The 25,476-nt window shown below is 45.1% G+C and overlaps 1 protein-coding gene across 4 annotated transcripts in view; it reads left to right on the top strand.

Moving 5' to 3' along the window:
- The first annotated feature begins 6,816 nt into the window (after window positions 1–6,816).
- zbtb24 (zinc finger and BTB domain containing 24) overlaps window positions 6,817–25,476 on the top strand; it is a 36,468-nt gene continuing 17,808 nt past the window's right edge. The window contains exons 1-4 of one of the 4 annotated variants that reach the window (XM_080192889.1): window positions 6,817–6,853; window positions 10,089–10,180; window positions 10,912–11,187; window positions 12,942–13,921. In XM_080192889.1, coding sequence (XP_080049015.1) covers window positions 12,979–13,921 — 943 coding nt within the window. In that variant the 5' untranslated portion in view covers window positions 6,817–6,853; window positions 10,089–10,180; window positions 10,912–11,187; window positions 12,942–12,978. The remainder of the gene's footprint in view (window positions 6,854–10,088; window positions 10,181–10,911; window positions 11,188–12,941; window positions 13,922–25,476) is intronic. The other 3 variants (XM_080192887.1, XM_080192888.1, XM_080192890.1) reach the window with 3 other exon arrangements.

Here is a 25,476-nt window from a genome sequence, read left to right as displayed (position 1 = left end):
CCAATGCCCTATACAGCCGCAGCAAGACCTCCCTACTTTTATATTCAATCCCCCTCGCTATGAAGGCCAGCATCCCATTCGCCTTCCTGACCACCTGCTGCACCTGCAAGCTGGGTTTTTGCGACTCATGCACAAGGACCCCGAGGTCCCTCTGCACCGTCGCCTGCTGCAGTTTTTCGCCCCGTAAGTAATAATCCTTCCTACCATTCTTCCTACCAAAGTGGACCACCTCACACTTGCCAACATTAAATTCCATTTGCCATTTCCTGGCCCATTCGCCCAGCCTATCTAGATCCTTCTGCAGACTCTCCACACCCTCCGCACAATTTGCCGTTCCCCCAATCTTGGTGTCATCAGCAAATTTCGACACTCTACACTCGGTTCCCTCCTCCAGATCATCTATATAAATGGTAAATAGCTGAGGCCCCAGCACCGACCCCTGGGGCACTCCACTAGTCACCATCCGCCAATCCGAATAGCACCCGTTGACCCCCACTCTCTGCCTCCTATTTGACAACCAATCCTCTATCCACGCTAACACCCTACCCCCAACTCCATGACACTCGACCTTCTGCAATAACCTCTTGTGAGGCACTTTGTCAAACGCCTTCTGAAAATCTAGAAAGACCACATCCACCGGCTCTCCTCTATCGACTGCCCTAGACACATCCTCATAGAACTCCAGTAAATTTGTCAGACACGACTTCCCTTTAATGAAACCGTGCTGCGTCTGCTCTATCAAGCAATTCCCTTCAAGATGACTCGCAATTTCCTCCTTAATGACAGATTCTAACATTTTACCTACCACAGACGTTAAACTAACCGGCCTATAATTCCCCGCCTTTTGCCTGGCACCCTTCTTAAACAACGGTGTAACATTAGCCGTTTTCCAATCATCCGGCACTTCCCCGGAATCCAGCGACGTCTGGAAAATAACCACCAAGGCATCCACTATCACCTCTGCCATTTCTTTCAGAACCCTCGGATGCATTCCATCCGGTCCTGGGGACTTGTCCACAATCAGCCCCCTCCAGTCTGTCGAGCACCACCTCTCTAGTAACAGTAATGTCATTAAGACCCTCCAGTCCTACCACCTTTCCATCGCTAACACCCGGCAAATTATTCACGTCCTCCTCCGTGAAGACAGAAACAAAAAAGTTATTCAATACCTTAGCCATATCCCCATCCCCTACCACTAGGTCCCCTTTCTTATCCTCTAAAGGACCAACATTCACCCTAGCCAGCCTCTTCCTTTTTATATATTTATAAAAACTCTTGCTATCCTTTTTTATATTAAGCGCTAGCCCAGCTTCATAGTTTCTCCTACCCTTCTTTATCAACTTCTTTGTCAATCTTTGTTGACATCTAAACCTCTCCCAATCCTCTTCTCGCCCACTACTCTTAGCTACTCTAAACGCCTCCGCTTTTAATTTAATACTTTCCTTCACCTCCTTCGTTATCCACGGCTTAATACCTCTCCTCCTACAGTCCTTTTTGACCATCGGAATAAATTTCCGCTGAGCACCAAGAAAGATCTCCTTAAAGATCCTCCACTGCTCCTCAACAGACCCTCCCTCCAACGCGCTCCCCAGTCCACATTCGCTAATTCTTCTCTCATCCTACCGTACTCCCCTCTATTCAAACAAAGGACGCGTGTCCGGGAACCCACTTTCTCCTCCTCCATCTGCACCAGAAACTCCACCATACAATGATCACTCTCCCCAAGAGGATCCTTCACCACAAGGTCCCTAATTCTACCCGCTTCATTACATAGCACCAGATCCAAGATAGCTCGCTCCCTCGTCGGCTCCAACACACACTGTTCGAGGAAACTATCCCGGCAGCATTCCAAGAACTCTTTCTCGAGCCCCCCACGTCCAACATGGGTCGACCAATCAATATGCAGATTGAAATCCCCCATAACTACGGCCGTCCCATTCCTGCACGCCGCACTTATTTGCGCGTTAACAGCCCGCCCCACCTCCAGATCATTATTCGGAGGCCTATAGACGACACCCACCAGCGTCTTCCTCCCTTTGCTGTTCCTAATCTCCACCCACAACGATTCCACCCTCTGCTCCTTGGCTCCAATATCATCCCTTGTTACCACCGTGATGCTATCCTTAATCAGCAGAGCTACGCCCCCTCCCCCTTTTCCCTCCTGCCTATCCTTCCTAAACACTTGATAGCCCTGTACATTCAGCTCCCAGTCCCTGTCACCCTGCAGCCACATCTCTGTAATGGCCACCAGATCGTATCCATTTGTGTTGATCTGTGCCACCAGCTCATCCACTTTATTCCGAATGCTTCGTGCATTCAGATAAAGTGCTTTCATCCCAGCCTTCACCTGGACCTTATTTGCCGCAACGCCACCAAGGATGCTGAGCGTCTGAAACAAGTTGCCAGAAGTAAGAGTAGATGCAGATACAATTTTGTCTTTTAGAAAGCATTTCAAAAGTTACATGGATAAGATGGCTATAGAGGCATATGGGCCAAATGCCGGCAACTGGGACTAGCTTAGAGGTTAAAAAAAGAGGCGGCATGGACAAGTTGGGCCAAAGGGCCTGTTTCCATGCTGTAAACCTCTATGACTCTATAAGTGCCAATTCGGGGAAAAGTGGGCATATCTTGCTGGCTTCACTGTCAGACTTTCCCACCATATACCAAGGGGTATTGCCTGGATATAACCCTCTCAGAACTTGGCAGTTTCTGTTCGCCAGCTCCCCATTTTACAAAACATGTTTTAAACCCCGCCATCACTGGCAAGGGGGCAGAAACAATCTCAGTTGGAAATCTCACCAGTGTAAAAATCATTTTGGGACTTCCACTGGATTCTCTGGCCGTTTCACCATTCCTGCTTGCCAAAAACAGGGGTGGCAAATCCGCTTCCCTCATGAAACCATTGTGGTAAAGAACAAAGAACGATACAGCACAGGAAACAGGCCTTTCGGCCCTCGAAGCCTGCACCGCTCATTGGTCCAAATAGACCATTCTTTCGTATCCCTCCATTCCCAGTCTGCTCATGTGACTATCCAGGTAAGTCTTAAACGATCCCAGCGTGTCCGCCTCCACCATTCTGCTTGGCACTGCATTCCAGGCCCCCACCACCCTCTGTGTAAAATACGTCCCTCTGATATCTGAGTTAAACCTCGCCCCCTCACCTTGAACCTGTGACCCCTCGTGTTTGTCACCTCCGACCTGGGAAAAAGCTTCCCACTGTTCACCCTATCTATACCCTTCATAATTTTATATACCTCTATTAGGTCTTCCCTCATCTTCCTCCTTTTCAGGGAGAACAACCCCAGTTTACCCAATCTCTCCTCATAGCTAAGACCCTCCATACCAGGCAACATCCTAGTAAACCTTCTCCGTACTGTCTCCAAAGCCTCCACATTCTTCTGGTAGTGCGGCGACCAGAACTGGACGCAGTACTCCAAATGTGGTCTAACCAACGTTCTATACAGCTGTAACATCAGATGCCAATTTTTATACTCTATACCCTGTTCTATAAAGGCAAGCATGCCATATGCCTTCTTCACCACCTTCTCCACTTGTGCTGCCATCTTCAAGGATCTGTGGACTGTGGACTCAGGTCCCTCTGTGTGTTTATACTTCTGATGGTTCTGCCATTTATTTGTATAACTCCCCCCTACATTAGTCCTACCAAAATGCATCACTTCGTATTTATCTGGATTAAATTCCGTCTGCCATTTCTCCACCCAATTTTCCAGCCTATCTATATCCTGCTGTATTCTCCGACAATGTTCATCACTATCCGCAAGTCTAGCCATCTTCGTGTCATCCGCAAACTTACTGATCACATCAGTTACACCTTCTTCCAAATCATTTATATATATCACAAATAGCAGAGGTCCCAGTACAGAGCCCTGCGGAACACCACTGGTCACAGACCTCCAGCCGGAAAAAGACCCTACCACTGCTACCCTCTCTCCTGTGGCCAAGCCAGTTCTCTACCCATCTAGCCACCTCTCCTTTTATCCCATGAGATTTAACCTTTTTCACCAACCTGCTATGAGGGACTTTGTCAAACGCCTTACTGAAATCCATATAGACAACATTCACGGCCCTTCCCTCGTCAACCGTTTTTGTCACCTCCTCAAAAAACTCCACCAAATTTGTGAGGCATGACCTCCCTCTTACAAAACCATGCTGTCTATCACTAATGAGATTATTCCATTCTAAATGTGCTATCTCTAAGAATCGTCTCCAACAATTTCCCTACCATCGACGTCAAGCTCACCAGCCTATAATTACCCGGGTTATCCTTGCTACCCTTCTTAAATAATGGTACCACATTCGCTATTCTCCAATCCTCAGGGACCTCACCTGTGTCCAATGAAGAGGCAAAGATTTCTGTCAGAGGCCCAGCAATTTCATCTCTTGTCTCCTTGAGCAGTCTAGGATAGATGCCATCAGGCCCTTGGGATTTGTCAGTTTTAATGTTCCCTAAAAAACCTAACACTTCCTCCCTTGTAATGGAGATTTTCTCTAACGGGTCAACACATCCCTCTCCTTTGTGAATACTGACGCAAAATATTTATTTAGGATCTCCCCTACTTCCTTTAAGCATAATTCACCTCCATTGTCCCTGAGAGGTCTGATTTTTTCCTTGACAACTCTTTTGTTCCTAACGTATGAATAAATGCCTTCAGATTCTCCTTAATCCTGTCTGCCAAGAACATTCCTTTTTGCCCTTCTAAATCCCCGTTTGAATTCTTTCCTACTTTCTCTGTAGTCCTCTAGTGCTCTGTCTGTTTTTAGTTGCCTGGACCTAATGTAAGCCTCTCTTTTCTTTTTGATCAGATCCTCAATTTCCCTGGTTATCCACGGCTCTCGAATCCTACCTTTCCTATCCTTCATTTTTACAGGCACATGCCTGTCCTGCAGCCCCACCAACTGCTGCTTAAAAGACTCCCACATGCCAGATGTGGATTTACCCTCGAACAGACTCTCCCAATCAACAGCCACAAATTCCTGTCTAATCCGACTATAGTTAGCCTTCCCCCAATTTAGCACCCCACCTGTAGGACAACACTCATCCTTGTCCATTACTATCCTAAAGTTAAAAGAATCGTGGTCACAATTTGCCATATGTTCCCCTACTGAAACTTTGATGACCTGACCAAGCTCATTTCCCAGTATTAGGTCCAGTATAGCCCCCTCTCTAGTTGGGCTATCTACATATTTTGTTCCAAAGAACCTTCCTGTACGCATTTTACAAGTTCCTTACTGTCCAGACCCCCAGACGTAAGCACTTTCCAGTCTATACCAGGGAAATTAAAGTCTCCCACTAGAACAAACCTATTTTTTCTGCACCTATCCAGAATCTCCTTAAATATCCATTCCTGTGTGCTGTTGAGTGGCCTGTAGTACACCCCCAGCATAGTGATTGCACCCTTCCTGTTTCTGAGCTCCACTCACAGTGACTTGTTACATGACCCCTCTAAATTGTCCACCCTCTGCACTACTGTAATATGCTCCCTAACTAATATCACTACTCCCCCACCTCTTTTAGCACCTCCTCTGTCTCGCCTAAAACACTTATACTCCGGAATATTCAGCTGCCAGTCATGTCCTTCTTTTAACCAAGTCTCTGTCCCCGCAACCACATCCAAATTTCGCGTAAGCATTAAGGCCCTAAGTTTGTCTGTCTTACCTGTTACACTCCTTGCATTGAAGCAGATGCACTCCAGACCTGCAGGCCCACTTAGGTCATTCTCCTCCAGAATGCACTTCTTCTTAGCTAGCCTTGTCCTGGCCCCAAGCTCGTCGCCAGCCTCTGTGCTTACTGGCCTACTGTTTTGATCCCCACCCCCCTGCCACATTAGTTTAAACCCTCCTGAAACACTCCAGCAAAACTCCCAGCCAGGATATTGGTGCCCTTCCAAGTTAGGTGTAACCCGTTCTTCTTGTACAGGTGCCATCCTCGCTTGAAGATATCCACAAATTTGAAACCCTCCGTCCTGCACCAGTCCTTTAGCCACGCGTTCAAATATACAATCCCCCTGTTCCTGGCCTTACTAGCACAGGGCACTGGGAGCAGTCCAGAGATTCCTACCCTAGAGGCCCTACTTTTTAGCCTCGCACCCAACTCCCTGAATTGCTCTCGTAGGATCGCCCTGCTCTTTCTACCTATGTCATTTTCACCAATGTGTACAATGACATCGGTTTGATCACCTTCCCTCTTTAATATGCCTCCTATCCGCTCAGAGACATTAAATCCCACTTGGTTGACTAATGTCCTTTAGGGGGCATTAATGAAACAAATCTGGCCAACATGTGACTCTGAAATGGGCAGTTCAAGGGCAATTAGGAATGCAAACAAGAGCAGTGATGCCCATATCCCCACAAATGAACATAAATTTAAAAAACAGGATTTAGCTTGTGCAGGAAATGGATTAATCAAAAATGCCTGTTTTCTCAGCAAATCAGAATGCTCCTGGATAACTGTGTGATGATGTTGAGGCCTGGTATAAGGTGTGGAGGCGCACAAATGTAGAGAGTGGGCACTGGGGGAATATGCTGCAGAATATGGGGGATAAAAGTTGTTGCCATTCTACTACATGCGCTTTCTGGAGAGTCACAAGGCTGAAAGTTGACGTGGGGTGGTTTGCACTCTGGGATCGCCCTGTCAATTGCCAGGCAGTGATTTTATCGCTATGACCTGCCCCACTATGTGCCGCACGGCTGCCCACCAGGTCGTGCCCCCGGTGAAGCAGCTCCACTCACACCGCTCTGCTCCCTGCTGCCCCCTGCGGCTGACAGGCGGTAAGCTCCTCGGTCTCGCGAGACTCTGTTCCGGAGCCAGCCGCCATCTTGTTATGTCGCGCGGGTAAGCTCGAGCAGCGGAACGTTTCAAATCCGACCGTTAACGGTCGAGCGCGCGCGCTGCCGAACCCCCCCATCGCCTTCCACCGACCCGCGAGGCCGCTCCCCCCGCGCGCAGCGATAGCGCCGGCGCTGAGAGCAAACTCTCCCCTCACACACTGACAGCACAGAGACCGAGAGCAAACTCTCCCCTCACACACTGACAGCGCAGAGACCGAGAGCAAACTCTCCCCTCACACACTGACAGCGCAGAGACCGAGAGCAAACTCTCCCCTCACACACTGACAGCGCAGAGACCGAGAGCAAACTCTCCCCTCACACACTGACAGCGCAGAGACCGAGAGCAAACTCTCCCCTCACTGACAGCACAGAGACCGAGAGCAAACTCTCCCCTCACACACTGACAGCGCAGAGACCGAGAGCAAACTCTCCCCTCACACACTGACAGCGCAGAGACCGAGAGCAAACTCTCCCCTCACACACTGACAGCACAGAGACCGAGAGCAAACTCTCCCCTCACACACTGACAGCGCAGAGACCGAGAGCAAACTCTCCCCTCACACACTGACAGCGCAGAGACCGAGAGCAAACTCTCCCCTCACACACTGACAGCACAGAGACCGAGAGCAAACTCTCCCCTCACACACTGACAGCACAGAGACCGAGAGCAAACTCTCCCCTCACACACTGACAGCGCAGAGACCGAGAGCAAACTCTCCCCTCACACACTGACAGCGCAGAGACCGAGAGCAAACTCTCCCCTCACACACTGACAGCGCAGAGACCGAGAGCAAACTCTCCCCTCACACACTGACAGCGCAGAGACCGAGAGCAAACTCTCCCCTCACACACTGACAGCGCAGAGACCGAGAGCAAACTCTCCCCTCACTGACAGCGCAGAGACCGAGAGCAAACTCTCCCCTCACACACTGACAGCGCAGAGACCGAGAGCAAACTCTCCCCTCACACACTGACAGCGCAGAGACCGAGAGCAAACTCTCCCCTCACACACTGACAGCGCAGAGACCGAGAGCAAACTCTCCCCTCACACACTGACAGCGCAGAGACCGAGAGCAAACTCTCCCCTCACACACTGACAGCACAGAGACCGAGAGCAAACTCTCCCCTCACTGACAGCGCAGAGACCGAGAGCAAACTCTCCCCTCACTGACAGCGCAGAGACCGAGAGCAAACTCTCCCCTCACTGACAGCGCAGAGACCGAGAGCAAACTCTCCCCTCACACACGGACAGCACAGAGACCGAGAGCAAACTCTCCCCTCACACACTGACAGTGCAGAGACCGAGAGCAAACTCTCCCCTCACACACTGACAGCGCAGAGACCGAGAGCAAACTCTCCCCTCACTGACAGCGCAGAGACCGAGAGCAAACTCTCCCCTCACTGACAGCGCAGAGACCGAGAGCAAACTCTCCCCTCACTGACAGCGCAGAGACCGAGAGCAAACTCTCCCCTCACTGACAGCGCAGAGACCGAGAGCAAACTCTCCCCTCACTGACAGCGCAGAGACCGAGAGCAAACTCTCCCCTCACACACTGACAGCGCAGAGACCGAGAGCAAACTCTCCCCTCACACACTGACAGCGCAGAGACCGAGAGCAAACTCTCCCCTCACACACTGACAGCGCAGAGACCGAGAGCAAACTCTCCCCTCACACACTGACAGCGCAGAGACCGAGAGCAAACTCTCCCCTCACTGACAGCACAGAGACCGAGAGCAAACTCTCCCCTCACTGACAGCGCAGAGACCGAGAGCAAACTCTCCCCTCACTGACAGCACAGAGACCGAGAGCAAACTCTCCCCTCACACACTGACAGCACAGAGACCGAGAGCAAACTCTCCCCTCACACACTGACAGCGCAGAGACCGAGAGCAAACTCTCCCCTCACACACTGACAGCGCAGAGACCGAGAGCAAACTCTCCCCTCACTGACAGCACAGAGACCGAGAGCAAACTCTCCCCTCACACACTGACAGCGCAGAGACCGAGAGCAAACTCTCCCCTCACTGACAGCACAGAGACCGAGAGCAAACTCTCCCCTCACACACTGACAGCACAGAGACCGAGAGCAAACTCTCCCCTCACTGACAGCGCAGAGACCGAGAGCAAACTCTCCCCTCACTGACAGCGTGTGACAGGGGCTTTTCACAGTAACTTTATTGCAGTGTTAATGGATGCCTACTTGTGACACTAGTAAATAAACTAATAAGACAGAGACAGAGAGACATGGATAGAAAGATAAATATACAGAGAGAAAATGAATAGCAGGAAATAAAGAGAGGCTGACAAATGTATAGGAGAATAAAGATAAATAAGTAGAGTGAAAAACGGATAGAGACATTGTGGGCAGGATTTTATGTCCTTGCTGGAGCAAGACCGGAAATTCCTAGCCTTGGTCCGCTCCTCGCTCCGAGTTTGTGGTGGACAGGATGGTAGAATTCCAGCGTGCGAAATAGAGAGGGAGAACCTCAGCAAGACAGAGAATACACAAATGATAGAAGTGTAGAGGAACAGGGGCACGCATCTGCAACTCTGTCTGAAAAGCGGCAGAGGCAGACACCTCATTGAATTTTCAAAATACTTGAATGTGCACTTGAGCTCTGTACACCTAAGAACATAAGAACTAAGAGCAGGAGTCGGCCATCTGACCCCCTCAAGCCCGCTCTGTCATTCAACAAGATCATGGCTGATTCTTTCATGCACTTAGCCGCCCACTCACCATAACTCTTAATTCCTTTACTGTTCAAAATTTTACCTATCCTAAGTAATTTAAGGATTGTTCTTTTTTGGTTTTTATGTGGAGGTAATGGTGTGGGCCAGCAATCCTGAGGCCTAGGCTAATACTCTGAGGTCATGGGTTCAAATCCTATCACGGCAGCTAGTGGAATTCAATTAATGAATCTGGAATTAAAAGCTAGTCGTAGTAATGAAGACCATGAAAACATTGTCAACTGTCACAACCCATCTGCTTCACTATGTCCTTTAGATGAAAATCTGCCATCCCTATCGGCTCTGACCTATCTGTGACCCGAACCACAGCAAAGTAGTTGACTCTTAAATGGCATAAAGTTTAAGTTTATATAGTGTCACACGTAGGCTTACATTAACACTGCAATGAAGTTACTGTGAAAATCCCCTAGTCGCCACACTCCGGCGCCTGTTTGGGCACATTGAGGGAGAATTTAGCATGGCCGATGCATCTAACTTATATGTCTTTCAGACTGTGGGAGGAAACCAGAGCACCTGGAGGAAATCTATGCAGACACCGCCATTCCTGGGTATGTCCTGTCCCACCAACCAGATGTGTCAGAGGTAACAGCACAGTGGTATACAGTTGGCATGGAGTTTCCCTGGGAGACTTCACCATTGATTGCAGACTCCATGAAATATCATAACATCAGATCAAACATAGACACAGAAACATCCGGCTGATTTTCACTTATTGCACAAGCCCTCACCCATTACCTCCCTCAGCAGATGAATCATTATCTCTCCATCAAAGGGGAGAGCAGACTATGGTCATTTGTGACTGGTGACTTTACCTTTACTCCTCCATGCTGAACATCACTTGGAAGAAGTGCAGAGAGTGGCAAGGGCACGAATGTACTCTAGGGACTTCACTGTCTACCAAGAATGGCTTGGTTGCACCACTACTGACCAAGCTGGTTGAGTCCTAAAGGAAACAGCTGCTAGACTGGGTTCATAACAGGTGATAAGGGAGTTAACAAGAAGGAAAAACCTATTTGACCTTATTCTCATCAGTCTACCTATCGCTAATGCATCTGTTCATGAAAGTAAAGATAAAATAGACTACCACAGTGTTGGGGAGATAAAGTCCCATCTTCACATTGGGGTTACCCTTCGTGTTGTACGGCCCTAGCATTATGCTAAATTTCGGTTATACCCTGCTTTCCTAAAGTTATGGAAAGAGTTGTCAACAAGCAGCTAACGTTTTGAAGACACAATGAACATTTTGTCAGATATGCGGTCTGTTTTTCGCTCAGGACATGATAACAGCTGCATTAAATTTTTTTTAATATTAGACGAGACGTCTTAGACGAAACACAAACTGTGCTGCTATTGTGGCAACAAGAGCAGGCCAGAGGCTGGGAATCCTGTGATAAGTAACTTCATCAAGTGACTCCCCAAAGCCTGTCCACCATTTATAAGGCACAAGACAGGGATGTGGTGGAATATTTTCCAGTTTGCTTGATGAATGCAGTTCCAACAACAGTGAAGGAGCTTGGCACCAGTAGAGGTGATTAATAGAGATCCTATAATGAAAATGGTGTCTTTGGGAACTGATGCAAGTGCTTACAGTAAGAAAATCAAGATAATGTTATACTTTTGATTAGATTCAATATTGGACTAACCTAAAATGTTGCATTTATTTTATTCGGCTTATATTTTCTATGATCTTGACTGGAGGTCCCTCACAATTAATGTGAAAGTGTTCCTGTCAACAACTTGTTGGACGTGAGAACTTTGACCCTCGCCTGCAGAAACACCAATTCAGATAATAAAATATAGTCTTATCTAATAGAGTGCCAAAGCATTTTTAACCTTGGAGATTATTTGTCATAGCTGCAAGAATTTATTTATAATGGGTTAGCTATTGGAAATGTGTGAAACAAAGGCAATGGATGTGATGTATGTGGGCTTTGAGAAAGTCTTTAACCAGGCAACATAGACCTGCTTCTGTTCATTGCATATGTCAATGATTTGATAATACGTATGCTTAGAGGAAGTGATAATCCAAATTTGTAAAATGTGATAAAATAGAAAGTACAGTAAATAATTCTATGAACCAAAAATAGCTATAAAGTGACAGTGATGTGATATGGAATGGGCAAAAAGAGGCAGATAGCATTCCAAAGTGAGGAAATGTGAGATGGTATACTTAATTCTTTAAAAGCAGTACCTGAAGTGAGCAAGGCCTATCTGTAAAAACAAAACTTAGGATGCCTTACAGCACCAAGAACCAGGTTTCAATTCCGGCTTTGTGGAGTTTGGACTATGTGGAGTTTGCATGTCCTCCCTGCATCTGTGTGGGTTTCCTCTGGGTGCTCTGATTTCCTCCCACAGTCCAAAGTTATGAGAGTTAGGTGGATTGACCATGAGAAATTGTCCCTTTGGTGTAGGTTAGGCCGTAAACACACAGGATTATGAGGATAGCAAGGACGGCAGGGCCTGGGTGGGATGCTCAATGGGCCGGATAGCCTATTTCTGCACTGTAAGTATTCTATGGAATACTTGATTTTACCGCGAAAAGTACAAAATGAAGTACTCAAGCAGTAGTGGTAAATCTATGTAAAACAACAGTAAGACTAACTTTGGAGTGACATGTTTTAGGCTGCACACTAGGGAGTCATTGAGGCAATAGAGGTAGTACAGACAAGGAGGTTGCCTGGCACAGGCAAATAGAAGACTAGTCTGTTTTTATTAAGAACACAGCATGAAGGGATAATTTGTTAGAGGTATTTAAATTTTGAAAGGATGGGACAGAGTTGATTGAAACTGCCAGGCTCCAGTGATTGAGGGATATTGAACAAGGGGATTTAGATTCACTTACTGAAATGCCTATTTGATTATTTCAAAACTTATGTTTGGAGTTTAACATCATAGTTGGTCATCCAGTGGATTACTGAAAGACATATGATTTTGTTGCATGTACGTTTACGAAATGTACATATTTGTCACTAGGATTTCAGGAAAGCATAATATTTAGTGAAATTCCAATGTTGAAAACATGCAATTTTGAACTATGAGAAATACCCATCCATAAAGATACAGAATTTTTGTTCCTTCGAGTTTGAGGTTGTGTCTGGAGGAAGCATGTTCAGCCATAAAAACGGATGAAGTACTGGTGATTGTGGGACTGCTACAGAGGGAAAGAACAATTTGAGATGATTGTATTAGCTAACATATAAAAAGCCTTCCTACACCACATTGTTTCCAGGGGGAAAAAAAGAACAAACAAATATGATCTGAGATCTGTAATGCTGAATCAGAATCCAATATTGAAAATCCCTATTGTCAATACTTATTTATTACTTTTTTCTTTCATTTGCAGATATGCCAGGGAATATGTTTGACTGAGTATCAGTGAGATGGCTGAGACATTGCCTAGTGCCCCACCTCCTCCTCCTCCTCTTTTCATCCAATCTAAGACTCACAAAGACACTGTCCTAACTAACTTTGAAGAACAAAGGAAAAGAAATTTCTTGTGCGATATCACGTTAATTGCTGAGGATGTTCACTTCAAAGCGCACAAAGCACTGCTTGCTGCGAGCAGTGAGTATTTCTCTCTGATGTTTGCTGATGAGAACCAGCAAGGCCAGACTGTCTGCGTGCTGAACGGAATGGCTGCAGATACTTTCAGTGCTGTGCTGGAATTCATATACACTGGTCGCCTGAAAGTCACTGAAAAGTCCATTGAACACATTGTGACCACTGCCCAGGTTCTGAAAGTGAATGATTTGATCAAGGCATACTCAGACTATCAGGATAACCATTTACAGGTTAAGGTATCACTGGCTTCTAATGGAATTAAAGTGGTTGTCATGGAACCCAGTGCTAATGGTGATCAACCCTCAAAGCCAAAACGCAAGAGGGGGAGGCCTCGGAAATGTGAACAGGTACAAGCAGGAAGGAATGAAGTTAATGACGGGACTCCAACTGGGCCACAGGAACATCAAAGCACATTTGAAGCACCTGCAGAGGAAGCTCATTGTAAAGTGAGTGAAGGGAGCCAAAGCTGGAAGGCATCAGAACCAGCAACCTGTTGTGAAAGTGGCTCTGAAGCAGCTTCTCAGACAGAAGACGGCTGTGAACATAAGTTAGTGGTGAGTCGCAGCCGCTATAGCAACCGTAGAATTCAAAGACCTATTAAGTTAATAGGGTACAAGCTTGGCATAGTAGATGAGGAACAGGAGGAAGTGAGGAAGCGAGGGAGGAAGAGAAAGTACCCAGATGTGGAGGCCAGATGTGAAGACTGTGACAAAATGTTTAAAAATCACCACTTCTTGGCCATACATCGAAGAACACACACAGGTGAGCAGTGGATCAGCTTTTTCTATTGTGGTTGGGAAAGCATTGAAACAATGACAATTCATAGATCAGCGGAGTAACAGAAAGGCTAAGATGCTCCTTTCTACAAACTCTTCAATATTTGGATCATTTTGATACAAGCTTTGTAAGTACCAGTTATTCCTTATATATGTGATTTTTTTAATTAGTCAAAAAGACAGCTATTTATTTGCTGTGCCTAACACCATAAATTTATTTTCTGCTATGTTTGGGGAGATTGTTTGCCAAGGGTGAGGTGCCAGAAGACAAGAGGGAGGCAAATGTTGTGCCATTATGTAAGAAAGGCAGCAGGGTAAAGCCAAGGAACTACAGACCGGTGGGCCTAATGTCAGTGGTGGGTAAGTTGTTGGAGGGGATTCTAAGAGACAGGATCTACAGCAATTTGGAAAGGCAAGGACTGATTAGAGACAGTCAGCATGGCTTTGTGCATGAGAAATCGTGCCTTTCAAATTTGGTAAGGGTTTTTCAAAGGGATGATGAAGAAAATAGTTGAGGGCAGTGCAGTAGATGTTGTCTACATGGACTTTATGCAGTTTTATAGGATCTTAGTTAGGCTGCACTTGGAATATAGAGTTCAATTCTGGTCATCACACTACCAGAAAGATGTGGAGGCTTTGGAAAGGGTACAGAAGAGATTTACCAGGATGTTGCCTGTTATGGGGGCATTAGCTATGAGGAGAGGTTGGAGAAACTTTGTTTATTCTCACTGGAACGACAGAGGTTGAAGGGCGACCTTTTAGAAGTCTACAAGATTATGAAATGCATGGACAGAGTAGATGGTCAGTGGGTTGGAAGACTCACTTGTTAGGGGACATAAGTTTAAGATGTGAGGAGCAAGGTTTAGAGGAGATGTACGAGGTAAGTTTTTTACACAGAGGGTGGTGGGTGCCGGGGCAAGTAATGACTTTAAGGGGCATTTGGATAAATACATGAATAGGATGGGAGTAGAGGGATATGATTCCCCTAAGGGTAGGGGGCTTTACTTCAGATGGGCAGCATGGACCACGTTAATGGGGTTGTATTATAGACCACCCAATAGTCAACGAGAATTGGAGAAGCAAATCAACAGAGAGATAGCAGACAACTGCAAGAAACACGAAGTTGTGATAGTAGGGGATTTTAATTTTCCACAAATAGATTGGGACTCCCATACTGTTAAAGGTTTAGATGGGTTGGAGTTTGTAAAATGTGTTCAAGAGAATTTACTATATCAGTATACAGAGGTGCCAACTAGAGAGGATGCGATACTGGATCTCCTATTGGGAAATGAGTTAGGGCATGTGAATGTGAGGAAACACTTTGGATCCAGTGATCATAATGCCATTAGTTTCAATGTGATCATGGGTAAGGATAGATCTGGTCCTCAGGTTGAAGTTCTGAACTGGAAAAAGGCCAAACTTGATGAAATGAGAAGGGATCTGGGAAGTGTGGATTGGCACAGGCTATTCTCTGGTAAGGACGTAAATGGAAAGTGGGAGGCCTTCAAAGGAGAAATTTTGAGAGTGCAGAGTTTGTATGTTCCTGTCAGGATTAAAGGCAAAGTAAAAAGGAATAAGGAACCTTGGTTCTCAAGAGAGATTGTAACACTGATTAAGAGGAAGAGAGAGTTGTATGAAATGTGCAGGCAGCAAGGAATGGATCAGATGCTCGAGGAGTATAAAAAATGCAAGAAGCTACTTAAGAGGGAAATCAGGAGGGCTAAAAGAAGACATGAGGTTGCGTTGGCAGACAGAGTGAAGGAAAATCCAAAGAGCTTCTGTAGGTATGTAAGGATCAAAAGGATAGTGAGGGATAAAATTGGTCCTCTTGAAGACCAGAGTGGTAGACTGTGTATGGGACCAAAAGAGATGGGGGAGACACGACATGGGTTTTTTGCATCTGTATTTACTGAGGAAACGGGCATGGAGTTTACAGAAATAGGGCAAACAGGTAGAGAGGTCTTTACAGATTAAAGGGGAGGAGGTGCTGGCTGTCTTGAGGCAAATCAGAGTGATAAATCCCCAAGACTGGACAGGGTATTCCCTTGGACCTTGAGGGAGGTTAGTGTTGAACTTGCAGGGGCCTTGCAGACATATTTAAAATGTCAGTATTCATGGGGGAGGTGCCAGATGATTGGAGGGTGGTTCATGTTGTTCCGTTGTTTAAAAAAGGTTCCAAAAGAAATCCGGGAAATTATAGGCCAATAAGTTTGACGTTGGTGGTGGGCAAGTTATTGGAAGGCGTGATAAGGGATAGGATCTACAAATATTTGGATAGACAGGGACTTATTAGGGAGAGTCAACATGGCTTTGTGCGTGGTAGGTCATGTTTGACCAATCTGTTGGAGTTTTTCGAAGAGGTTACCAGGAAAGTGGATGAAGGGAAGGTGGTGGATGTTGTCTACCTGGATTTCAGCAAGGCCTTTGACAAGTTCCCTCATGGGGGGTTAGTTAGGAAGGTTCAGTCACTAGGTATACATGAGGAGGTAGTAAATTGGATTAGACACTGGTTCAATGGAAGAAGCCAGAATGATTGTGGAGGACTGCTTCTCTGAGTGGAGGCCTGTGACTAGTGGAGTGCCGGATCGGTGTTGGGTCCATTGTTGTTTGTCATCTATATCAATGATCTGGATGATAATGTAGTAAATTGGATCAGCAGACTTGCTGATGATACAAAGATTGGAGGCGTAGTGGACAAGGAGGAAGGTTTTCAAAGCTTGCGGAGGGATTTGGACCAACTAGAAAAATGGGCTGAAAAATGGCAAATGGAATTTAATGCAGACAAGTGTGAGGTATTGCACTTTGGAAGGACAAACCAAAGTAGAACGTACAGGGTAAATGGTAGGACTCTGAAGAGTGCAGTTGAACAGAGGGATCTGGGAATACATGTACAGAATTCCCTAAAAGTGACATCACTGGTGGATAGGATCGTAAAGAGTGCTTTTGGTACATTGGCCTTTATAAATCGGAGTATCAAGTATAAAAGTTGGAGTGTTATGGTAAGGTTATATAAGGCATTGGTGAGGCCGAATTTAGAGTATTGTGTACAGTTTTTGGTCACCTAGTTACAGGAAGGATGTAAATAAGGTTGAAAGAGTGCAGAGAAGGTTCACAAGGATGTTACCGGGACTTGAGAAGCTGAGTTACAGAGAGAGATTGAATAGGTTAGGACTTTATTGCCTGGAGTGTAGAAGAATGAAGGGAGATTTGGTAGAGGTGTATAAGATTTTGATGGGTATAGATAGAGTGAATGCAAGCAGGCTTTTTCCACTGAGGCTAGGGGAGAAAAAAACCAGAGGGCATGGGTTAAGGGTGAAAGGAGAAAAGTTTAAAGGGAATATTAGGGAGGATTCTTCATGCAGAGAGTGGTGGGAGTGTGGAATGAGCTGCCGGATAAAGTGGTAAATGCGGGGTCACTTTTAACATTTAAGGTAAACTTGGACGGGTTCATGGATGAGAGGGCTGTGGAGGGATATGGTCCAAGTGTAGGTCAGTGGGTCTCGGGAAAAAATGGTTTGGCACAGACAAGAAGGGCCAAAAGGCCTGTTTCTGAGCTGTAAATTTCTATGGTTCTATGGACGCTGCAAGATGGAAGGCCAAAGGACCTGTTTCTGTGCTGTAATTTTCTTTGTTTCTTTAGCAAGACCTTCAACAAGGTACTGCATGGTAAACTGGTCAGTAAGGTTAAATCACATGGGATTCATGGAGAACTAACCAACTGGATACAGAGGGTATGGTAGAGGGTTGTTTTTCAGACTGGAGGCATGTGACTAGCAGTATGCCACAGGGAGTCCACTGAGTCCACTGTTGTTTGTCACTTGTATAAATGATTTAGATGAGACTATAGGAGGCATGGTTAGTAAGTTTGCGGATGACAACAAAATTGGTGGTGTAGTGGATAGTGAAGAAGATTATCTAAGGCTACAACGGGATCTTGATCAACTGAGCCAGTGGGCTGAGGAATGGCACATGGAGTTTAATTCAGATAAATGTGAGGTGTTGCGTTTTGGTAAGACAAATCAGGGCAGGACTTACACAGTTAATGGCAGGGTCCCAGGAAGTGTTGTCAAACTGAGAGACCTAGGGGTGCAGGTACGTAGTTCCTTGAAAGTGGTGTAAGAGGTAGACAAGGTGGTAAAGAAGGTGTTTGGCACACTTGCCTTCATTAGTCAGAGCATTGAATACATTGAGTTGGGATGTTATATTACAACTGTATAAGCTATTGGTGAGACCACATTTGAAGTACTGCACGCAAATCTTGGCACCCTGCTATCGGAAGGATGTTATTAAACTGGAAAGGGTGCAAAAAAGATTTACAAGGATGTTACCAGGAATGGAAGGTTTGAATTACAAAGAGAGACTGGATGGGCTGGGACTTTTTACTCTGGAGAGTAGGAGGATTAGAGGAAGGTTTCGAGGTTTATAAAATCATGAGGGCCATAGATCAGGTGAATAGCCAAGATCTTTCTCAGGGTAGAGAAGTCCAAAACAAAGGGCATAGGTTTAAGCTGAGAGGGGAAAGATTTGAAAGGGAACTGAGAGCAGCTTTTTCACACAGAGGGTGGTGTGTTTTTGGAACGAATTGCCAGAAGAGGTGGTAGAGGCGGGTACAATTATAGCATTTAAAAGACATTTGTACGGATATTAAATGGTGTACGGATATTAAAGGTTCAGAGGGATATGGGCCAAACGCAGGCAAATGGGACTAGTTCAGTTTAGGAAACCTGGTCACATGGATGAGTTGGGCCAAAGGGCCTGTGTCCGTGCTAAATATCTTCATGACTCTGTTTTCCAATTTGTTCCTCTGCTTAAGGAGCATTAGATTTTGAAAACCTTGGACAGTACTATCAAACCCTTATCTTGTGTTACTGATCTCCATAACCCTTCCAATATTTTGAAGCCTAAGTTCCCTCACCCCTCACACACCACATTGTTGTGCATTTTGGGCTTTAAACAAAGTTGAGTAGATTGGTTTTCATAAAAATTGAAACACACACACACACATATCCAGAATTTAAGGTCATAAAAATGTAATTTAGTTTTAAATGGATGGCCTCATAATCGCGTCCCACCACAGCAGTTGGTGGAATTTCAGTGAATAAATCTGGAATATGAAACTAGTCTTGTAATGGTGACATGAAACCATCATCGATTGTCATTTTTAAAAATCCAGATGGTTCACTAATGTTCTTTAGGGAAAGGAATCTGCTTCCTTACCTGGTGTGGCCTACATGTGACCCCAGAGCCACAGTAATGTGGTTGACTTTTAACTACTCTCTGCAATGGCCGAGCAAGTCACTCAGTTGAGGGGTAATACGGATGGGCAACAAATGCTGACCTTGCCAGTGATGCCCACATTACTTGAAAGAATACACTTCAAATAAAAACTTTTTTCTCATTCAAATTCAATTAGTGCGTGTATTACCTTGTATTTTGTTTCTTTTAGTGCTAACTTTCAGTTATTTCTTATTTCGGTTGTTACATTTGAATTATCTCATTCTCGGATGTATTTTCGGTCAGGAAGCACAATTATTAGCTATATGTTATGTAACTTCCAAAATGGAGCTGAGCTCCAGCCATAGGAGTAAAAACAGAGAGCGCTGGAACTGCTCAGCAGGTCTGGCAGCATCCGTGGAGAGAGAACTCAGTGCAACATTACTGTTCCTCGCAACTTAGTTCAAAAATGGTCAGATTGGCCTCGAAAAATTAACAGTGTTTTTCTCACTACAGATGCTGCCAGATCTGCTGCTGCGCATTTCCAGCACTCTGTTTTTATTTCAGATCTTCAGCATCCTTAGTACGTTGCTTTTAGTTTGACTGCAGGAATGTTGACAGCCAGAGAAAGGGATATAAAGATGGTTTGAAATCTGACCTGATATAATGCAATACTGAGATCAATGTATGGGAGAAGCTATAGTAATTCTTCACTTAATGTCATAGGAACATGTGACTTATGAGTAGGAGCGGGCCATTCATCCTTTGAGCTTACTCTGCCATTTGGTAACATCATGGCTGATCAGGTGGTGGCCTCAAACTCCACTATCCTGACTTCCCTCCAAAACCCTTCTCTCTCTTGTCTGTCAAATTCCACCTTGAATAAGTTCGATGACCCAGCTTCCACTGCTTTCTGGGGAAGAGAATTCCACAGACTAATGAGAGAAAATAATTTTCCTTAGTGCCATTTTAAATGGTGGAACCATTATATTCTTAATCTGTGTCCCCTAGTTACAGTCTCTCCCACAAGTCGAAACATCCTCCCGGTTTCTATCCTTTCAAATCCCGTCAGGATCTTACATGTTTCAATAAGATCACATCTCATTCATCTAAACTCCAGTGAGTATAGGCCCCACCTGTTCAACTTCTCTTCATAAGGTATGCCCGACAACCCAGGAATGAGTTGAGTGAAGTTTCTTAGAACTCTACCAATGCAATTGCATAATTTTAAAATAAGGAGACTGGAACTGCACACGCTACTCCAGATGTGGTCTCACCAAGACCCTGTACAGCTGCAGTAAAATTTCCCTATTTTTATATTCCATTCCTCTTGAAATAAATGTCAGTATTTCATTTGTCTGCCTAATTACTTCTGAACCTGCATGCTAACTTTACATGATTTAGGTATGAGGACACCCAGATCCCTCTGTACTATCCAGTTCTCCAGTCTCTCTCCACGCAAGTAGCATACTGCTTTTCTACTCTTCTGGTCAAAGTGAACAAATTCCCATTTCCCACATCATTCTCTGCCAATTTTTGCCCACTCAGCCTGCCTGAAATCCCTTGGTGATAGTTCTTGTCATGTTCTTTAAAAGTGTGACTTTAAGCTAACCAGTCTTAAGTGAATTCTTTCAGTTTTAAGTGAATTTTTTCCATGATCCTAATCAGATTTTCACAAGCTAATTAGTAAATAAATGGAGATGTGTTCCCCAGTGAGTCTCTTCGTTGATCCCCACTGTCTCTTCCCAAACCACATTGAGCCTCTCCTTAGTCTCTGTTACCTGGATGTGGAAATAATAAATCAAATCGCCATTTGGGGTAGAGTGACGAATGGCATATCATTGAGCTGTAAGTAGGTAGGAGCAAGGCAGTGAGCAGCGCAGGAGTGACTAGGGCAAGAGTGAGGCAGCGAGTGGGGCAGGGGCAAGGCAGCGAGCGGGTCAGGGGCGAGGCAGCGAGAGGGCAGTGGCAAAGTGGTAGCACGTGGTAGGAGTGAGATAGTAAGTGGGGTGGGCAAGTAGAACAGCAGCGCAGTACCAAATAGGGCTAACGTATGATGTCAAGCAAGACTGGAGCAAGGCGTCAGGTGGGATCAGAGTGCAATGCTGATTGGGGACAGAGTGAGTCAATGAGTGGGTGTGGAGCAGGGCAGTTCTGGGAAGCTCCAATACCTGAGGTTGCAGACAAACTTCCCAACACAGCCCTGTTTTATTGCTCTGCCAATGACTGTGACAATGTGTGATGGGTGTAATGATGCACAACTCCAGAGCCAATGATGCACAGAAAGAATGTGAAAATGGATAAAACAGCACAAATTAGAAAAACGGGCTCAAGAATAAATGATTTTAAAAGACAAGGCAACTTTAAGCAAGGGCTTACTGCTGATCAAAGAAACATAGAAATTAGAAGCTATTCTGCCATTCAAGCCTGCTCTGCCATTCATTTTGATCATGACTGATCATCAAATTCAATCGCTTGATCTCCCCTTCCACGCATATCCTTTTATGCCTGTAGCCCCAAGAGCTATGTCTAATTTCTTCTTGAAATCAGATAACGTTTTGGCCACATTCTATGGTAGTGAATTCCACACACTCACCGCCCTCTGGATGAAGACATTTCTCCTCACCTCAGTCCTAAAAAGTTTATCCTTTATCCTCAAATTATGACCCCCTAGTTATGGACTCCCCCATCATTGGGAACATCCTTTCCAAATCTACCCTGTCTAAACGTACGGTGTCTTGGCGTTTATTGGTAGGGGGATTGAATTTAGGAGTCGCAGTGTAATGTTGCAACTGTACACTACTCTAGTGCGGCCGCACTTGGAGTACTGTGTGCAGTTCTGGTCCCCGCATTACAAGAAGGATGTGGAGACGTTGGAGAGGGTGCAGAGGAGGTTTACTAGGATGTTGCCTGGTATGGTGGGGAGGTCCTATGAGGAGAGACTGAGGGATCTAGGGTTGTTTTCGTTGGAAAGAAGGCGGCTAAGAGGGGATCTTATTGAAACATATAAGATGATTAGAGGTTTAGATAGGGTGGATAGTGATAGCCTTTTTCCTCGGATGGAGAAAGCTAGCACGAGGGGGCATGGCTTTAAATTAAGGGGGGGTAGCTACAGGACGGATGTCAGGGGTAGGTTCTTTACCCAGCGGGTGGTGAGGGATTGGAATGCCCTGCCTGCTGCAGTTGTAAATGCGTCTAGTTTGGGGGCGTTTAAGAGATCTCTGGATAGGTTTATGGACGAAAAGGGATTGGTATAGGCTAGTGGGTCATTGTTTTTGTAACTGGTCGGCGCAACATCGTGGGCCGAAGGGCCTGTTCTGCGCTGTAATGTTCTATGTTCTATGTAAACCTGTTAGAATTTATAAGTTTCTGTGAGATCTGCTCACTCTTCGAAACTCCAGTGAATATAATCCTAACTAACTTAGTCTCTCTACGTATGACAGATTTGCCATCCCAGAAATCAGCCTGGTAAACCTTCGCTGTACTCCCTCAATAGCAAGCACATCCTTCCCCAGATAAGGACACCAAAACTGCACACAATACTCCAGGCATGGCCTCACCAACACCCTATAAAATTGCAGCAAAACATCCCTATCCATATACTCAAAGCCTCTCGGTATGAAAGTAACATACCATTTGCCTTCTTTATTGCTTGCTGTATCTGTGTGCTTACTTTCAGCAACTGATGCACCAGGACACCAAGGTCTCGCTGAGTAATCATCTCTCGCAATTTACACCCAAGTAATAAACTGTCTTCCTATTATTGCTACCGAAGTGATAACCTCATTTATCCACATTATACTGTATCTACCATGCAGATGCTCACACACTCAGACTGTCCAAATCCCGCTGAAGCATTTCTGCATCCACCTCACAGCTCAACCTCCCACCCAACTTTGTATTATTTGCAAATTTGGAGATAATACATTCAGTTCCTTCTTCCAAATCATTAATAAAAGGTGGCATAGTGGTTAGCACTGCTGCATCACAGTGCCAGAGGGTTCGATTCCTGGCTTGGGTTATTGTCTGGTTGGAGTTTGCATATTTCCCCATGTCTGCGTGGGTTTCCTCTGGGTGTTCCAGTTTCCTCCTACAGTCCAAAGATGTGCAGGTTAAGTGGATTGGCCATGCTAAATTGCCCTTTAGTATCAGGGGGACTTGCCAGAATAAATGTATAGGGTTATGGGGACAGGGAAAACTCAATGGGCCGAATAGCTTCCTTCTGCACTGTAGGGATTCTGTGATTCTATATAATGTGAACAGTTGGAGTCCTATCACAGAGCCTTTGTGGAACCCCACTAGTCACTGACTGCCAATCAGAAAAAGACCCATTTATGCCAACTCTTTGCTTCCTGTCTGCTAACTAGCTTTCTGTCCATCTCAATACGTTATCTGCAATCCCAAGTACTTTAACTTTACGTTTTACTGTTTTATGTGAGACCTTTTCAAAAGCCTTCTGAAAACCTAAATAAACCACATCCACTGGTTCTTCTCAGTAAGCTCTATTCGTTACATCCTCAAAGAACAAAAACAAAGAAAATTACAGCACAGGAACAAGCCCTTCGGCTCTCCAAGCCCGCACCAACCATGCTGCCAGACTGAACTAAAACCCCCTACCTTTCCGGGGACCATATCCCTCCATACCCATCCTATTCATGTATTTGTCAAGATACACCTTAAAAGTCATGATTGTACCTGTTTCCACTGCTTCAATCCCATCAATTTCCTTTAAAGCTCCCCGGGCAGCAAGTTCCAGGTACCCACCATTCACCGTGTAAAATACTTGCCTCGTACGTCTCCTTTAGCCCTTGCCCCTTGCACCTTAAACCTGTGCCCTCTAGTAATTGACTCTTCCACCCTGGGAAAAAGCTCCTAACTATCCAATAAAATTCCTATAGATTTGTCAAGTATGACTTCCCTTTTGTGACTCCATGCTGACTTTGTCTGATTCTACCACTGCCTTCCAGATGCTCAGTTATGAAATCCTTGATAAAAGATTCTAGCAGCTTCCCCAGTACTAACATTAGGCTCAGTGGTCGATAGTTCCCTGTTTTCTCTCTATTTCCCTTTTTGAATAGTGGGCTTATATTAGCTAACCTCCAATCTGTAGGAACCAATACAGAGTCCAAAGAATTTACTATCTACTATTTCCAGGGCCACTTCTTTAAGTACTCTGGGATGAAGATTATCAGGTCCTGGAGATTTATCCACCTTCAATCCTATCAATTTCCCTAAGACCATTTGTCTACTAATGCTGATTTCCTTCAGCTTCTCACTAAAACTTGTTTCTTTCAGAACTTCTGGTACATTATTCATATCTTCCTTTGTGAAGACTGAAGCAAAGTACAAATTTAATTCCTTGGTCATTTCCTTATTCCCCGTTATAAGTTCTCCTATTTCTGACTCAAAGGGCCTACATTTGACAAATTTTTGTCAATCTTTTTCTCTTTATACATCTATAGAAACTTTTATGTTCAGTTTTTATGTTCCCCTTAGCTTATTTTCATACTCTATTTTTCCTTCTTGATCAATCTCTTGGTTCTCCTTCGCTGAATTTTAAATTGCTCCCAATCCTCAAGCCTATTGGTTTTGTTGCCAATTTATATGCTTCTTCCTTGAATCTAATACTATCTCTAATTTCCCTTGTAAGCCATGGTTTGGCCACAATTCTCTAACCACTCTTGCGCCGAAGAGGAATAAACAACTTCTGGCGTTCACCTATTCGTTCTTTAAATGCCACCATTGCTTGTCCACTGGCTTTCCTTTCAGTAATGTTTCCCAGTTCATCATGACCAATTCATGCCTCATACCATCATAGTTATCTTTATTGAGATTCAGGACCCTGGTCTCAGAATCAACTACATCATTATCCACCTTGACAAAGAATTCTACCAAATTATAGTCACTCGTCCCCAAGAGTTGTCTCACAACAAAGTTGCCAACTAATCTTTTCTCATTGCACAATACCCAGTCCAAGATGGTCTGTTCCCTTGTTGGTTCCTCAATGTATTGCTACAGAAAACCATCCCATATACACTCCAGAAATTCCTCCTCTATTGTACTGTGACTGATTTGACTCTCCCAATCTATATGCAGAGTAAAATCATCCATAATTACAGATGTTCCTTTAACACATGCATCTCTGATTTCCTGTGTAATGCTTTTCCCAACATTTCCACACAGTTTGGTATACCACCCCCACCAATGTTTTTTGCCCCTTGTTGTTTCTGAACTTGATCCATATGGACTCCATATCATCTATGCTAATATCTTTCCTCAATATCGTATCAGTATTATCTTTAATCAGCAATGCAATTCCACCACCTT

This window comes from Carcharhinus amblyrhynchos, chromosome 7, assembly GCF_965287045.1.
Source record: "Carcharhinus amblyrhynchos chromosome 7, sCarAmb.v2.hapA, whole genome shotgun sequence".
Taxonomy (NCBI): Eukaryota; Metazoa; Chordata; class Chondrichthyes; order Carcharhiniformes; family Carcharhinidae; genus Carcharhinus; species Carcharhinus amblyrhynchos.
This window is presented reverse-complemented; position numbering and strand designations above follow the sequence as displayed.